The sequence below is a fragment of the Manis pentadactyla genome, chromosome 6, assembly GCF_030020395.1.
Source record: "Manis pentadactyla isolate mManPen7 chromosome 6, mManPen7.hap1, whole genome shotgun sequence".
Lineage (NCBI taxonomy): Eukaryota > Metazoa > Chordata > Mammalia > Pholidota > Manidae > Manis > Manis pentadactyla.
Genome location: NC_080024.1, coordinates 1,797,221 through 1,815,249, shown reverse-complemented (window position 1 = coordinate 1,815,249; position 18,029 = coordinate 1,797,221). Strand labels below are relative to the sequence as shown.

At 53.7% G+C, this 18,029-nt stretch overlaps 1 protein-coding gene across 8 annotated transcripts in view; it reads right to left on the bottom strand.

Moving 5' to 3' along the window:
- The window catches only part of HDAC4 (histone deacetylase 4), a 286,681-nt gene that overhangs the window by 192,014 nt on the left and 76,638 nt on the right, over positions 1–18,029 (bottom strand). The window contains exons 1-2 of one of the 8 annotated variants that reach the window (XM_036901199.2): positions 9,043–9,237; positions 8,691–8,876 (exon numbers count right to left, since the gene is read on the bottom strand). The exons of 4 other annotated variants lie outside the window; for them this stretch is intronic. Coding sequence is in view for 2 of the 4 variants with exons in the window: in XM_057503361.1 (XP_057359344.1) it covers positions 8,691–8,956 (266 nt within the window). In the remaining 2 variants the exon portion in view is untranslated. Of the gene's footprint in view, positions 1–8,048; positions 8,209–8,690; positions 8,990–9,042; positions 9,238–18,029 lie in introns of those variants that run through there. 3 more of the 8 variants (XM_036901202.2, XM_057503361.1, XM_036901194.2) reach the window with 3 other exon arrangements.

Here is an 18,029-nt window from a genome sequence, read left to right as displayed (position 1 = left end):
ACAAGGAAAATGCTAGAAGGCATGGGATTGAAGCAGGAAAGTGCCCAACAGCCCAGTGTTTATCCGCCAGCTAGCAGCTTGGCACAATGTGTCCCCCCTCTCCACCATCTTGACGAAGTCACCTTTGGATGCCTAGGGGCCTGGCTTAGTTTGAGGGCAGGCAAGGGGCACAGAGAGCAACTGGCAGCCAGTACGGGGCCAGAACGCAGGTGGCTGGCACCCAGGTAGGGCTGGGTTCACCACCCTCAGGTGGGACCAAAATCAGAACTGGCACTCCCCACGGGCAGCACGCATGGCAGGGAGCAGGCAAGGGAGCCAGGAGGGACAGTGGTTGTGCTGGGCCGCCGGCAGGGCTCATGTTACGGGACCCGGTGACTCGGCCCAGGCGAGGCCGGCCACAGGCTGGGCCTGGCAGTGTGCACACGTCCTATCCCTGGGATGCAGTGGGCCCTGGCACCGGGCGAAGGCCACGCAGAGCCTAGACTGTCTGAATGGTGCCCATTTCTGTGCCAGAGCTGGGCTCACCCAGGAAACGGCCCACCACAGGGCCAGACAGGAAGGGCTGCTAGAGAGCAGCAGACGGCAGAGCCGAGAGTGGCGAGCTGCGGTGGGAGGAAGGTGTGGAAAACAGCCCTGGATGTGGGACCAAAGTGCACGTCAGACCGGAGCATCTGTCACAATCACCGAACCAACCAGCACTGAGACATCACGATTTACTGAGGTCCACGCTTCACCCAGGAGTCCCCAGCTTCTCCCAAAAGCCCTTTTTCTTTTCAGGACCCCACCTGGGGCACCACATGACATTAGCGGTCATGCCTCCTGACTCTCCCTTTGACCCTAACAATCTCCCAGACTCGCCCTGTTTTTGATGACCTTGACAGCGTGGAGGTGTCCTGTCCAACATGCCTTGGCTGGCAGACTTGCCTGATGTTTTCTCATGACTAGACTGGGGCGTGTCTCGGAAGGAAGATGGCAGAAGTAAAGTGCCCTCCTCCTTGCTGCACACCCAAGGTGCTCACCGGCAGCATGACTTTGGAAAACAGGACAGAAAAACAAGACCAAGTGCCAAAACCTGCTGGATGCACCTCACGCTGCACTTCAGGGACACATGGACAGCTTGTAAGAGGAGAAAGGCTGACAATTAATGAGTGTGCGTTTGACCTCGGAGGGTCCGCCCAAAGAAAGTGGGAGGAAAGCAAAAGTGAAAACCTAGAAAGTGAACTAAGACCAAGGGAATCAACAAGGTCAGAAGTTAGTTCTTAAACATCCAATAAAATGAAGACTGATCAAGAATTGCACAGAACCACAAATCTAGCAGGTGCTTAAAAGAGATTTCCCAATCAACTCCACAGCTGTAAAAATGAAAATTTAGATGAAAGGGGCAAATCCCTAACAAATTACCTTAATCTACAAGAATTAGAAACTCAAACTATTACTACTATAGATATCAACCACTAAGAAAACATGAGCCCCAAATAGTCTGAGATGAAGTATTCTGATTTTTGAAGGAACCAATCATTCTAATCTTATACAAATTCTTCCAGAGAATAAAAAAGCATTTGACATTAAAAAGGGAAAATTATAAAATCAGGAAAACAATTCCATTCACAATTGCATCAAAAAGAATAAAATACCTAGGAATAAATCTAACCAAGGAAGTGAAAGACTTATACTCTGAAAACTACAAGACACTCATGAGAGAAATTAAAGAAGATACCAATAAATGGAAACACATCCCGTGCTCATGGATAGGAAGAATTAATATTGTCAAAATGGCCATTCTGTCTAAAGCATTCTACAGATTCAACGCAATCCCTATCAAAATACCAACAGCATTCTAGAGATCAAAATACGAACGAACTAGAGAAAATAGTTCTAAAATTCATATGGAACCACAAAAGACCCTGAATAGCCCAAGCAATCCTGAGAAGGAAGAATAAAGCAGGGGAGATCTTGCTCCCCAACTTCAAGCTCTACTACAAAGCCAAAGTAATCAAGACAATTTGGTACTGGCACAAGAACAGACCCATAGACCAATGGAACAGACTAGAGTCCAGATATAAACTCAAGCATATGGTCAATTAATATACAATAAAGGAGCCATGGACATACAATGGGGAAATGATAGCCTCTTCAACAGCTGGTGTTGGCAAAACTGGACAGCTACATGCAAGAGAATGAAACTGGATCACTGTCTAACCCCATACAGAAAAGTAAACTCAAAATGAATCAAAGACCTGAATGTAAGTCATGAAACCATAAAACTCTTAGAAGAAAACGTAGGCAAAAATCTCTTGAATATAAACATAAGCAACTTTTTCCTGAATGCATCTCCTCGGGCAAGAAGAACAAAATAAAAAATGAACGAATGGATTACATCATGCTAAAGAGCTTCTGTACAGCAAAGGACACCAACAGCAGAATAAAAAGGCATCCTACAGTACGCGAGAATATATTTATAAATGACAGATCTGACAAGGGATTAACATCCAAAATATATAAAGAACTCACACGCCTCAATACCCAAAAAGCAAATAACCCTATTAAAAAATGGGCAGAGGATATGAACAGACAATTCTCCAAAGAAGAAATTCAGATGGCCAATAGGCAGATGAAAAGATGTTCCACATCACTAATCATCAGGGAAATGCAAATTAAAACCACAATGAAGTATCACCTCACACCAGTTAGGATGGCCAACACCCAAAAGACAAACAACAATAAATGTTGGCGAGGATGTGGAGAAAGGGGAACCCTCCTACACTGCTGGTGGGAATGTAAACTAGTTCAACCATTGTGGAAAGCAGTATGAAGGTTCCTCAAAAAACTAAAAGTAGAAATACCATTTGACCCAGGAATTCCACTCTTAGGAATTTACCCTAAGAAAGCAGCAGCCCAGTTTCAAAAAGACATATGCACCCCTATGTTTATCGCTGCACTATTTACAATAGCCAAGAAATGGAAGCAACCTCAGTATCCATCAGTTAGATGAATGGATAAAGAAGATGTGGTACATATACACCATGGAGTATTACTCAGCCATAAGAAGAAAACAAATCCTACCATTTGCAACAACATGGGTGGAGCTGGAGGGTATTATGCTCAGTGAAATAAGCCAGGCAGAGAAAAGACAAGTACCAAATGATTTCACTCATCTGTGGAGCATAAGAACAAAGCAAAAACTGAAGGAACAAAACAGCAGCAGCCTCACAGAACCCAAGAATGGACTAACAGTTGCCAAAGGGAAAGGGACTGGGGAGGGTTGGGTGGGAAGAGAGGGAGAAGGGGAATAAAGGGCATTATAATCAGCACACATAGTGTAGGGGGGGTCACGGGGAAGGCAGTACAGCACAGAGAAGACAAGTAGTGACTCTATAGCATCTTACTACGCTGATGGACAGTGACTGTAATGGGGCATGTGGTGGGGACTTGATAATGGGGGGAATCTAGTAACCACAATGTTGCTCATGTGACTGTACGTTAATGATACCAAAATTTTAAAAAGTGGGGGAAATTACAGGTCAATACAACTCAAGAACAGAGAGGGAAACATCTTAAACATTATCAAACCTGCTTCAGCCAAGTATAAGAATGGTTTATCACAAGCCAGGTGGATCCACTGCAAGAAACCAAGGGACATTTGATAACAGAAAATCTCTGAGTGTTAACTCAACATATTAACAAATTAAAGGGGAAAAATCGCATAATCATCACAGTAGATGCAGAGAAAGCACTTAGCTACTAAAACACATTCACCTATGAACTCAGTCAGATAAGGGGAATACAAAAACCTACCGCAACCATCACTCTTACATTGGGCATGTCCTTGGCCTTCCCTTCAAGGTCAAGGACCACAGCAGGGAGCAATGATTTCTGCTCCTGTTTGGAGCCCATCTAGGTCCCTTAACAAGCACAGGAGTAAGACAAGGAAGATAAATACAGTTGTAAGGAGAAAGAAGCAAAATTGTCACCACCACAGGTAATGTTCTGCGTCTTAGAAACCCCAAAGAGACCTAGAAAAACTTTTAAAAGTAATGATTTTAGGAAAGTGATTGGATATAAAAATAAAATAAATATCAATTTTATTTCCATATGCTAGCAACAGAAAACCAAATTTTTAGAAAGATGTGTCTTCAATAGGAAGAAAAACCCAAGCTCTACCAAAGAATAAATCTAACATAACACAAGGTCTTCATTGGAGAGAATGGTGAACATCTACTGAAAGGCACTGAAGATCCTGTCAGCGGGAAGATAAGGATGCAAAGGGAAGCTCCCAGTACTGGAACCTGCAGTATACCTATACTTCTCTGGAGGAGTCGTGCCCAGAAGAGCTGGAACACTCACAAGAGGGGGACCGTGCGGGACAGCGCCGTGCCAGCCGGGGACGGGCTCGCGTTCAGCTGAGCACAGCAGGCAGGTCAGAGACAGACCGGGCCTGATACACAACGAAGCGGGCAGTGTGGCTTCCCTGGGAAGGGTGCAAAGTTTCAGGCATTACAGTTACCAGATGGGAGAAGAAAATGAACTGAGCCCTATGTCGTACCATCCACAAGAATCAGGCTTAAATAGGACAGACAAAATATTAACAGTTACAGGAGAAAATATACACTTTTATGTCCCTGAGGGAGGGAAGGATTTTTGGTGTTGCTCTGTTTTTTTGGTAAGTATTCACTACAAAGGATACGTCAGTTTTTGGCTCAGACAAGTTGTAATTTCAGAGGAACAATTTTTGCCTATAACCTTCTTGTGTTGTAACATGTACCTGTTTGTGTGTTTCCGGACAAAGTAAGCTGACTGCAGTGTTTTAAATGGTGTCTTTTTCCTTCTTCCCTCGCCAAGCCTTTCCTGAGTCCCATGCAGGCTCAGCACTTTGCCACAGGACATGAAGAGAGGACACTTGAATTTCAAGGCAAGGAGGCAGCACTGGCGATGGGATGAAGGTAAGCTGAGCAAAGGGCAGCTGCCCAGTCGGCCCTCCGCACCGGGACCTGGGAAGGAGGCCCTGCTTCCCCTGCTCTGAGGCAGGAGTCCCCCGGGAACAAAAAATACAACTATTTTATCTAGTTTGTTGAACAGAGTGTGTGGAGGGCCTTCCCAACGGGTGGCAGGAGACCCGGGCACGAGGACCGGAACGCCCGGCACAGCGACCCGGGCACGAGGACCAGGACGCCCGGCAGAATGACAGTCCACTTCATGCTGCTGAAGGAGACTTGAGTGTGAAGGGCGGGTGGTCGGTAGAGCCAACAAACCCAGGGGCCTTCGGTATCACACAGAGTGTCTGGGGGCACAGGACTGGGAGGAGCCACCCTCACAGTGTGCAGACGGCAGGCAGGCCAAGCTGCAGCAGTGGAGGGCAGCGCACCCAACACCACCGAGCCCCCAACACGCCACCCCGGTCACTGCTGTTTCTGCGCTGCCCCGGAGTGGGAGGCGGGGTTTATATCATTCATTCAGCATCTGTCTATACACAGGGAGGACAGGGTTGAGGTTTATTCGGTAGTGACTGAGAGTGACTGAGCCAGCCAACAGGAAAACTGATTTTTTAAAAAGGAAAAAATCAACTCAGAGGGGACCCTGTTTCCACCTGCTGGTGTGACAGGACAGGGCTGACCTCACATTTCTCTTGAAACCTGAGTTCCTAACAAAGGGAACCCTGGTAGGATCAGCTGAAGGGCCCAGTGCAACACATTTTTATCTTGGGCCTTGCCCAGTGCCGAGGGACATGACGAGAAAACCTGAACCGTGGCAAGGAAATGAGGTCTTAGGTCGTGACCAGCCTGCCAGAGCAGGCCCAGGCCAGGGCGGAGGGCAGGGCTGGGGGCAGGGCCACGCTGGCGCGTGCACAAGCCCCACAGCTGGGACACCGAGCGGGCGAGCTGGAAACAGCCAGCTGACAGCTTATGTCGCCAGTGTTTTAGGGAGCATCGCAGCCTTTGGGAGGGGCATCTTCTGTGGGACAGGAGCCTGGCGGGACAGAGGGACTTCGGGAGGAGGACAGCTCCTCTCCAGAACTCCGGCTCGGAGGGTGCCAGTGCTCAGCAAGCCACAGTAGGGCCTGGAGCCGGCCTGCTGCTTAGACCTCACAACCGAAAACAGCTTTACAGGACAACCTACAATTAACACGGGACAATTATCTTCTTAATTTAGGTTAATCTCTTCTTCGCAGTACCAGTTGGCAGGTGGAGGGGCGGCACTGGGGACATCTAAGTGGGTGCTTTTTATTTTGCTCTTCCAAGTCTGCACACTTTAAATACTGTAAGGAAGATTGAAGATGTCCAGCACCTTCCAGAAAAGGGGCCTGAGTCCCGAGAGCCCAGAGGGCTCTGAACCCAGGCCTCCTCCTGCAAGTGGCCACACCCACATGGAGACTGAACCTTTGCTGGGACAGCAGAGCCCCTGGCTGTCCCCACTGCCCTGCCGGCAGGAAGGTTGCACTCCCCCACAGCGGGTGGGGCCCATATGTACAGTGGCCCGGGGTGGGCGCAGGCAGTGCTGGGTGCAGAGCCCTGGGCCCTGGCCACAGCCCCAGCAGCGCCTGGGCGGTCCCTGGCAATCACGGTGAGGCCCCAGGCCCCCAGGCCCAGCCTCGCAGTAAACAAAGTGCCCCAGCGGCCCCTCCTCGGCGAGAACACAAGCCCTTTCAGCATGTGTTGTTTGTTTGAGGCATGACGCAAAGGCCTTTGAGAGCCGCTGCTGCGACCGAGGCTGACGCGGCCCTCCACTGAGCCAAGGAATCTGCTGGGCCGGCCTTGACCACGAGCCCCAGCCAAGAAATCAGAGCAGCCTGGGCACCAGTGGGGCAGAAAACTGCAGACCGCTTGCACCTCCCACCCCCACTTAAAATGTGTATTGTTACTTCCAGAACAGCAAATACCAGCATCCTGCCAGAACAACGTGTCAGGTCAAATAATGTATGCGATTCAGGGACACCCCAATTCTCCACAATGAGAAGTCCTACGGCAGGAGTGGGGTTGAGGAGGCAGGGAAGATAACTGTTTCTTTGTTGTCCGTTTTCTTTTTTTGGAATAGGGGTAGGAGAGGTAAGCTTCAGAAGCCAAGGAGGCTGTGCTTCATGCGGACTTTGGGTGGTCAGTCCCCTTAAAGCCAGCCCACTAGTGCTCAAAGCAAAGCCCCATGCAGGCCCTTCAGCAGGAAAAGAATATTTCCAACTTCAGTTCCATCCAAACAGTAATAGGAAACTCCTTAGAATTTAGTTTCATGTATATGTATGTTATTTTTTAATTATGGGACTCCCCTGGCTTTCAGACTCGAGGGACTGCCTTCCTCTAACCAGTGTTTCTAGTGAATCTTTGTAAACACTTTGCAAGACCTTGGGGTTCCTTCCTGAAAACCCCATATTAGACATGTCGCCCTGCATTCCCCCAGCAGAGGCGAACCCCAGAGGGCAGCTCCCCCTGACCTGTGGGTTGAGGGTCAGGCAGGGTTCCCCACCATCAAGCCACAGTAGCAGAGCAGGGCTGGGTCATGTCAGTGGTGCACCCTGGCCTTCTGCAGTCACGGAGGTGACACCAACCTGCAGACAGAGAGGCGTGGCAGGGCTGCGGAGAGGGGCTGTGGGTCCGCAAGCTGGCAGCATACCGCCCAGGAGCCTGTGGCCACCCGCAGATTCCAGTACTGGGATGCTAGGTCCCTGCTCTGTGCGCAGCCAGGGGGACCGCCCCTGCCTCGCCACTGCCCTCTGCCCACATGCCCCTTTCAGGGTCCATCCCACCCTGTACTGAGATGCTGACCCTGCACCACCCAGACACACCTGACCTGCCTGAATGGATGGCAGGGACACTGGCACCCTCTTCCTCAGAAGACTTCAGTGGGAAAACATTCAATGACAAGTACTTGCTAAGTGCCTGCTGACAAGAGGGGCCCTGGCACGCTAAGAGCGGAACGAGGATTTAAATCATCCCCTTGCTGTAAGAAAAAGAAAGCAGATGTACCAGAAGACATTTCTAGAAAGAGCCAGGCCATTCAAATCGTACCCCCATCTCTCCCCCAGCCCCAACCCTTCACTTTGCGCCACACGAAGCAGTTACCTCTCACCAGGCAGGGGGTCAGGTCACATTCATGTGACCCCATAACTCGGACGAGGATCACGCTAAGCACACATGTGCTGCTTGCACTTTGGGAAGTTCCTTCTGGAAGCCGTGGGAGAGGCTGATGGGAAATCCGAAGTCTACTCAGCTGTCAGGAGAGAGGTGGCAGTGGCAGCAGGAGCAGAGCAAAGCAGAGGGATTAGAGCGACTCTGGAAGGACAGCTGTACTTCAGAAACTGAAGCAATGCTGCTGGTGCGGAAAGAGGAGAGTCCTGGGCAGCCAAGGTTTCAGGGTGCGTGGGAGGGAAGAACCTGGTGGGGAGCAGTTAGGGACACCGAGCAGGGCTCACAGCGCCCTGAGTCTACCCTGGATGAGCTCCGGCAAGAGCGCAGGGCTGGGCACGGCAGAGAGAGCTGTCAGTGTCAGCCTGCCTGCAGCTGTGGGCAGGAGCGGCTGGGGCAGGTCTTGGAGGCCTCGGAGGCAGCCCTGTCCCAGCCCCGGCTTCTCTGCGCCCCCCGCCCCCCCCCCCGGGGACACTGAAGACACGTGGTCAACGCTGATAAGCCCTCCGAATGGGGCAGAGAGCCAGAAAACCTATGCTGCTGTGCTCACTCAACGGAGGGGCGAAGTCAGCAACTAACCTCAAAGCCTCTGCTGGCCCAAGATCGGAGAGATCGTCGGGGCATCTCTGGGACGAGGCTGTCCAGTGAGACTTCCACTGCCATTGGCCCCTTGGGAGGGGTTTCCTTGCAATGCAGACGATGGTGACAGTAAGTGCGCGTGCAGAACGCAAGCAGCAGAATGCTACAGTCCCCAGGAAGCCAGTCCTGCGGAAGCCGCAAGACACAAGACACAAGACAAGGGGCGGGAAGGAGACACGAGCTGGTCCTGGGGACCGCAGCGACATGATCAGAAGAGGGCTCGGAGGAGTTTTCTTCCCCATTTTCAAACGTTTTTATTGTTTACAAGTTTCCTAAAATAAACAATCCCTACGTTCATGGCAGGAAGAGCCAGTCGCCGTCGCATGCGGAGGGCACCCCCATGTGTCTGCAGCGCTGCCCCTCCCCTGTTCGTCTGGTTTACTCTCCCGCAGAGCTTCACCTCACTTCTTGAATGAAATGTGCTCACTGAAACCAGCAGCACAATCACTGTGGCGTTCTGCGTGCACAGGCCGGAGAAGCGGCCGTCGTACCTCTACAGCCACCTTCGTTCTGAACGGGGGCGGGGGCAGCTTCTCAGGCTCCGACCTCGCCCTCAAGGAAGGGCCAGCAACGGGAGCGCGCGAGCAGCCGGCACACCTGCAGGCGGGCCCTGATCGCTGCACAGGAAAGAGCTGAGGGGCCCCTGGCAGTGCCCCCGTTTCACGGACGGGGCCACTGAGGCACACGGAGTCTCAAGCACTGCCGAGGCCCCCAGGCAGGAAAGGATAGCATGCGCACGGCCCTACTCTGACTGCCCCCGGCAGCTGCCCTGGAGCGCTGCCTGTCCAGTCGGGAAAGACTCATGCAGGACACACATCCAGTCACACACGCGGCGGGCTGGGGGTACGTGTGCCTCGGGAACAGCTGCTGCTGGCATCCCGTGGAGCACCCGTCATTCCCGGCCCGGTGTGGGGTCCCCGCCCGACAGCCGCCTGGAGCGCCAGGGCCCAGCTCCTGCTCTGCTTCCCCTGCTTCACTGGCTGTTGTCTCCGTTTGAATGCTGAGGGCCAGCTGGGCTCTGACACTTGGCTTCTAAAGGTCACGACATTTCCAGAGGCCTCAGATCCTCGCATGGCTGCCTGGGATCAGGGCCACAGTGCTGGCTGGCATTTAGGAGATGCCTCGCTGTTTTTTTAGGACTTAGCATTTATCTGATCATTTCTGGCTCTTTTTCCTTGAACACAGGCATTCAGCAACACACCTCAGTGATATTTCCCAACCTGCTTGGGGACAATGAAGTGGGTGCTTGTCACACACCTGAAGACGACCTTCCTGGGGTAGGGGCAGTTGGGGGGGGGGGGCACAGGAAATGGGTTTTTGACCTGAGCCTGAGAGATTCTCGGTAGCAGATAAATTGACAAAACACTGATTAATGGCTAAAGTTGCTCACCAGGCCTGCCTGCCTACATCAGACTATCTGGAACTATTTGCTCTAATTTCCCTTGACATTCAATATTTGGTTATTCCTGCCAAGAATGAAACGGTGATCTAGACGGCTTCCAAAAGGTGTTCCCTGGGGAGCTGGGAAAAAATAAAACAGCCTCCATTTCTGATTATTTTTGTATTTTAGAAACAGAATTAGCTTTACTCTACTCAATGTAAGGTTGGGGCTGTGCCCTACCCGGTTGCTGTCAGGGGCCCAGGAGGCCCTCCCACAGCCCGGACCGCCCTCAGGGCCTGACCCAGCAGCTCTGCACAGACTCTGCCGGCTGAGGAGGCACCTGCGCCTGCGCCTTCCCCTGAGCTGCAGGCACTTGCTCAAACCTATGGAATGCAGGCAGGCGTAGCCCCGTCAACGCAATGGGCTGCTCAGAGGGCGGGGCCCTGAAGTCGACCACTCTTCAGGGAGGAACCCCATGCTGTCCCCTGAGAGCTGTGCTCAGTGTCTCTGACCTGCCGGCAAATCACAGGAGAACCTCGTTCGAGATGTGCCCAGGTGACCCAGAGCCCAGGAGGACCCCGGTGTTTTCCTGCACATCCAATTTCCTCAAGAGGGCAGCCCCCACCCCAGTCGTTGTCTGCTGCTTCTGGCCAGGCCCCAGGCTGCACAACACACTGCCCAGAGGCTCAAGGCGGGTGCCAGGCCACCCTGGCCGGGGGAGCCACACGCCATCTGCCCACAGTGCAAATCTCAGACAATCCGCTTCCTGCTTCTGGTTGCCACGTGATGCTCAAGAAGCTGTTCTTGTCTGCTTCCTACTGGGAACCCCTCTGGATAAGGGACCTGGGGTAACAGAGCCAGGAGCAAACTCCAGCAGCAAACTTTAAACAACACATAACGGAAAAGCCTGGCTCGCAGTCACACAGTCAATGGCTTGAGGGTGGGCCCGCACACAGGCAGGTTGCTCACCAGCGGTCCAGGGGGCCACTGTCACACCTAAGGGCTAGCTCCCTTTAGAAGCAATGGCCATTCTACCTGCTAGCAGCAGCCATCCCTCTTTCCAGAGGTTACTGCTGTGGCAGAGCCCAACCGCCCTGCTCAGCGCTCCGCCACAGATCCGCATCTGGCCCAGGAACTGTGGGCACTGGGGCAACAGGCCGGGCTGCAAAGGGCCTGTGGGTGGGAGGCCAGGCCTCAGCAAGTGTGCCCCCCTACCCAGGACCTCCGTGGAGAAGCAGGAGCAAAGCTCTCTACAAGCGTTATTCCAAAACAATGCACACATCTTAAAACGAAAGCACCCACTCCTATGACACTGCTGACATGCCTACTGCTGCCCCTTCCGCATGATCTCAGCAGCCTGCAGACCAGTTTAACTATTCCAGGTGTCGCTCCCAACTTTTTCCAATCAGAATCTTTGTCGAAGCATTCTGCATCCTCCTTAGGGTGAAAAAAGGAGCGGCTGCTTCCCAGCACAGCAGCCTCTGAACAGACGCCAGGGGCGCTGTGCGGCCAAGGTCTCCCCAGAGCTGGCACTGGCCTGCCTGACCCTGGGGTCCTGCCTGAGGCAGGTCGCTGGCTGCCTGCTGGCTCTGCTTCTGCAAAGCCCTCCTCGGCCACCAGGCCCAGGCTACCCCTGGAAGCTGGCACACCCTCTGTCACAGAAGGGAGCTGGCAAGGCTGTGAGGGAGCCCAGGCAGGGCCAGCAGGTTTGCGGTGTGCGGCTGCCAGCACGTGCTGAGTACACACCCATCTCTTCTCCCTGGTCTGCACAGACACCCACAAGGTTGGCGTCACCACAACCCTACCTTACAGGGAGGAAGTGGAAAGGTCAAGTCACCAGATCAGGTCACCAGCTGGTCCAGAGCCCCATCTCACTATCTGCCAGCTCCGCAGACAGATCCCCAAGTCAGCCCAGCCCCCAACACAGCTGCCATGGCCCGGGCACAGCAGGATCACAATCTGATACACATGTGAAACTCTGCCTTCCTGCCTGTTTGGTTTGCTGGCATCATTTCAGGAGCCAGTGTGAAGGCCCATGTTGAGTCAGAGGGCTCTAGAGTCCAGGCCTGGACTTCACGGGTCAGGGCATGTGGCCGTGAGCCGGTGGTCACCCCACTGGGCCACAGCCTCCCTGTGTGTAAGAGAAGCTTACCTGAGGGTAGACACGTGTGAGAACGGCCCCGTGAGTGTGAGCTTGCACGCGCCTGTCCCCCCCACCACCAGCCCCTCAGTGGCCAAGGCTTTGCCCAGAGAAGGAAGAAACTAGGGAAAGTATTGACCAGATACCCGTGTAGTGTGGGTGTGTGAGTTTCTGGAACCCAGAGAAGGAAGAAACTAGGGAAAGTATTGACCAGATACCCGTGTAGTGTGGGTGTGTGAGTTTCTGGAACCATAATGGTGAATGCATGCACAATACATTCACATCATAAAAAATCGATGGATGAAACGCAATCAAGAAACCCCAAATCAAACAACCCTCCTAACCAGATGCTTGCACGAAGGCAGCTCAGGGCACAGCAGGTCAATGTCTGGTTGTTCCGGAAGCAAACAGAGCTGGGACCCAATCCAGGCTGCAAGACAGATTTGGCTAGTCCCCTGGACAAGCTGCGGCTTCTTGGAGGCTGGCAGACCACCTGGGCATCATGGGGCTCAGTGGAGATGCTTCCAGAACCTGACTCACAGCAGGGACCCACAAACACTATGGCCTTGGCATCTCTGGGGACTCACCAGGCACTTAGTTCAGGTGTATCTCACCGCAGACACTCCGAGTCCAGCACCCCGAGCCACCGCCGAGCCACCGCACTGTCGCCCTTCACTCTTACAGGAGACCCCACTCACCCTCATGACCCGCCCACTGCAGCCTCACTCCAAACTCTCCTTTATCCAAACCCGGATGAGCAGCACGACAGGAACGTTCGGCCACATGGCACTGGAAGCGCAGCCACAGCCCACCTGCCCGGAGCGCAGCCCTGCAGGAGTGACCCGCTTCATCCACAGGGGCAGGGCCCGCGCTCACCTTCACAGGGCACAGCGTTCTGAATCACTGAGGACCTCCCAGAGACTCAGTTCCCCAAAAATGTACTGTGTCAGGAAACACCCCTTCTTTGTCAAATATTGAAAAACTAGAATTGGGTGGCTGCCTGCCACCACGAATAGTCTCAGAAGTCAACGCATCAATGATTTTTCATTCAACAACAGAAAGGCTATACCAGGCAAAGACATGTTGGATGGGAACAAGGGTGGCAAACTGCCAGGACGAAGGCACCAGAATGAACTGAACACCTAGGCAGACGCTCGGACGCTGACACAGGAGGAGAGCAGGCCCTGGAGGCTCCCTTCACTGCACGTGCGCCGCACAAGGACAGCTACGAGCTTACTCGAACTGATGTCTCACAGGCTACTGAGCAACATTTACCAGCCAAGGCATTTTCAACAGCGCACAGCCAACAGGATTCCCTGCGCGAGGGGCCAAGGGTGGAATCACGAGGGAGGGCCGTCTACACTGGGTGGCTAGGTGGCTTTACAGACCCCGAGCTGAGTAAAGCCCATCTGGGTGCCCGCTTGCCTGCGCGTCCAGCTTCCCACCTGCTGCGAGCATGTAACATGAGCGGGACACAGCCGAAAAGCCAAGCCAGTGACAGACTCGGGCAGGAGCCTGCACGAACACAGCTAAGGACAGAGCAGGTGGGGGCTTGGGGGACAGCAGCAGGGGTTTGGAGGGGCGGGAGGGGTGGGGAGGTGAGGGCAGCCGGCACTGCATGAGGACTGATTCCCACAGTTGTATTTTGAGGTTCTCCTGAATTCCATCAATGAGCCCGTTTATCCTGCCCCTGAGGGAGTGTCTGTTCCTTAGACGGAAAGGGCCCCTACTGGGACGGTGAGTGTGGCCTCGCTGCAACAGAGGACGCTGGCGTGCCAGCTCCGTAACAGCCTTGAGAGGGATCCTAACTTCAGCACATCCTGAAGCTGCCCAGGGTGCTCATAGCTAGAACACCCCTGTTCCCAGGCTAGAACACCCCTGTTCCCACACAAACACTCTTTTATCCCAACCAGGAAATGCTAAGGGATTAGGCCTTCTATTTTCAAACAGCTGAGTAAAGAACAGATCCGACAGCCCTCAATCTAGAGCCTTCCTTCACGCTATACAGTAGGTGGCCACTTAAATTAAAATTAAATGATATCTAAAATTCCATCCCTCGGTCGCACTAGCCACATGTGAGCTGCTCAGCAGCACAGGTAGAGATCATTCCATCGCAGCACGTTCTAGATTAGAGGACCGGGGAGTCTCTTCTTTACAAAGCCATCTTGCAGCCCAGTGTCTCCTCTTCATCCACGTGAACAGGAAACCCCTCCCAGCCATCGTAGCTCTGACTGTGAATGTGGATCATGCTGGACTGATGCCCCAGCAGAAAGAGTGCACCCTGGGAGTCGTGCAAACACCCAATTTTCCCTCACCAGTTCCTACGAGATTTTTCCAGAGTGTTCTTTTCCTCCTCTCTCCTGTTCCATGCCTGTGTTTTGCTTGATGTGGGAAGAATGAGGCAGAAGGAAAAAGCAGAAGCCCACTCACTGCTCACTCTACTCCTATCCACGGAGCCCCATGTGGTCCCAGAAGCCTTCAGGGGGCCGCAGGAGACCCCTCTGTGGGGCCAGGGCCCTTTCTCTGCGCTCCCCACCCTCTGGGACCAGAAGGCCAGTTCTGACCTTCCCCAGCCCTCCAGTCTGCTCCTGCGCCCTTTCTCACCCCAAGACCTTCCTACAGAGCGCTCGGGCAAACCCCCACCACCCCGGCTGCTCGCCTCCTTGACTTACAGCAGCACCGCGCTCTGCAAGGCGGCACCTCCTCTCACCCGGCTCTCATGCTGAAAAGCCTGCCTCCCATTCCAGTCATATTGGAACGGTGCGTTCTTACAGTTCATGAGTTTCTAAGCCCTGTGGACTGTTCCTCTGGGCAGTGTGGCCCAAATGTAACTGTCTGCTCTCTGCTCAAGTGACCGGGAGTCTCAGATAAGAGTAGCCGGCCATGAATGCTGTCCGCTGGGCCTTCCACACTGGTCCTGCTCCTGAGCCCTGCCGATGCCTTGTTCGTTTGTCTCTTTGTGGAAAAGGACGTGCTCACTGCTGCAGCGCTTGTCCAGCTGTGGCTGCCAGACAGATGATCTGACCACAGTTTGTTTCTCCATCACAAACCTGGCTGATCACTAGTGCTGAAGAGATTATGCTTAAGACCGAAGCCACCCATCGTCTCTTCTTTAGAAAAAGCCCTAAGGCCTCAGGGACCGTCACTAGCATCAGCACTGCAGCAGGGTCGGCAACGGTCAGGAATTACTGCAGCCACGGGAGGAGGGTCCAGTGCAGTCAATGACCTATAATGATGCCATGAACATACAGCTCAACAAACCACCCAGAACATCTGCAACGCCAGGGCTCCCAGGCTGTGGAGAAAAACGCTGTAACTCTTGCAGGATCACTTTAAAAAAACAAGGACTATTGTGGATGGAGAGCAGTTTTCTCCAAAGGAGCATGGTGACCCTTCTCAGGGAATGGCAGGCAGGCCCAAAGGAACTTCCTGGTGGGAGCTTCCAGGGACCTCCAAGTAGGTCTGCTTCAGAAGCAGGATGAGATACGCAGGCCGGCAAGTTCACCTGCCCCTGAGCTTCCACCACACCATGCGGGCCGACCAAAGGGCTCGTCAAGCTGGGAGGCGGGAGCAGAGAATCTGGTGTCAAGGAAAACCTCTCTCCCGGCCGTGCCTCTCAGACACGCCAGCAGACCCAGGAGGGCAGAGCTTCCCTCCGGGGCGACTCCGCGAGGTGGTGCGCCCAAGTGCTCAACTGCATTTTCCCTTTTCCAGCTATGCAGTGTGAGGAAGCAGGTAACCCAGGAACATTTGACGGCCAGGACCCAACCCAAAATGCTGGCCCCCAAGGAGCACGCCTCCCTCCTGCCTGCCAGCACCGCGGCTGAGCTCCTGGGAAGCCCTCCTTCAGGAAAAATGTCCACTGGGGAAATCGCATGACAATCATCCACTCTTAAGAACCTTAAGGTTAAACCATCACCTCATTCCTCCCCAGCGTCCCCATCAAAGGGTCTTTGCTGAGCGTTTAGGACATGAAAATCAGGACTCCCGCTGAGCCAGAGAGCACGCGGGAGCCCGAGGCGGGCATGGCCCCTGGTGTCCAGGGCCACAGTGCCCCAGCTCAGCTGGGGGACAGGCCTTTCTGGCATGGAGATGGGACAGAGCGAGGACAGATGCGAGGAGGCCTGAAGCACAGGCTCCGGGAAGCCACCAGGGCCTGACAATGTGGAATTGTTGTTTCTTGTTTTCTAGCTAATACATTTATTTTTGTCTTTCTCCAGCACCAGGTAAATCTCACGTCCTCTTCTCATCAAGAACGGTCACTGGTGTAAAGGGAAATACTTGTCACCGTTTTGCAATCATCCCGAGGCACCTCTGGCGAGGCCAGTGCGCCCAGCTCGTCTGCGCCCCCCACAGCCGGCCCACGTGATGCTCCCCTGGATCCCTCGCCGTCGTAACAGTTTCAGGTCTTCTCGTTCTGAGCTCACAGTAGAGGAAACCGACCAGCTGAGTTGTTGCCTCAATGATTTGCTGATTACGTGAACACTTCCAAGAGGGCTCGGCACACCGTCCACGTTCTCATAAAAGCAGCCCACGTGTGACTGTCCTGCGGCAGCTAGAGACCCCACTCCACAGGTTAAAAAAGCCGTTCGGACAGCTGTGTGCTCACCCACACCTCCCAGGGGCCCGTCGGCGGCTCCGGAACCCACGCGGTCCCGTCAATGCTCAGCACTGAGGACCCAGCTCATGCCCCGCTCGGGTGCCTACTGAGGACCCCGCCTCTGTGCCCACAGCCTCCCAGCCCCTACCCCAGGCCCTCACTGAGCACACCCCACAATGCCAGCAGCCAGCTCTGGAACCCAGCTTCTCCATGGGCGACCCCTGACCTCAGACAAGCCGCGTGACCTCTGAGTCTGTTTCCTCATATACACACAGCACAGATGCAGCAAAGGCAGAAAGCGGAGCTTCTTAGCCCTCGATCCATGTGAACGTGGGCTGGAGTCCAAGGCCCCAAGCCTGATGCACGAATTTGTCTCACCTGCCATAAAGAACAAGCGAGATGAGCCCTGTAAACCCTGGGTGCGTCGTGAGCCTGAAATGGGACTAGGCGGTGGTGTGGTGTTGTGATCTCCACCAACAACGTGAAAAGGCAGATCAACACGCCAGGCCTAGTTCAGTTCTCAGGGCTCCATCGAGGCTCAGATGGAATAATCTAATATACATGAAAACATCCTAAAATCTCCATGTGCAAAGTAAATAGTTCAAGTCTGTTCAAAGTTCCAAAAGGCATGTGTTTCAGAAGAGAACCCAGGCCTGAGAAGGTTTACACAGATGGCGATGTCCCCCCTTTTCCAGGCTCCTGGAAACGGCTGGGTTCTGTTAATAGGCCCAGGGAGTCAGGAGCACAACTGTGGATAAAGGGAAGGCTCCTGGGCCAGGATCCTCCCCTGGCCCTGGTCAGCTAGCTCACTACACACGGGTGGGCAATGCGTCATTACTGACTCTATATAGAGAGCCCTGCCCAGTGCTCTGGCGACACGGCATGGCTGCAGGCGGAAGGAGAGCAGAGCAGAGGCTGGAGCAGTGGCAGCACCAAGGACAGAGGCCCAGAGGCAGAGGCCTGCTTGCTGCCTGCAGACTCGCTCTGAGTGAACAGGATTCTAGTGACTGACCTGCCACCGTGGGAATAAAGTTGGGTATAACCCTTTCACCCCAAGAATGTTCTACTGCCATTTCTTTGGTCACACTGAATCCATAGTGAACTTGCCCGGGGTTGAAACCCACTGGCATGACACCAACAATGGGGCTGTCCCCTTGT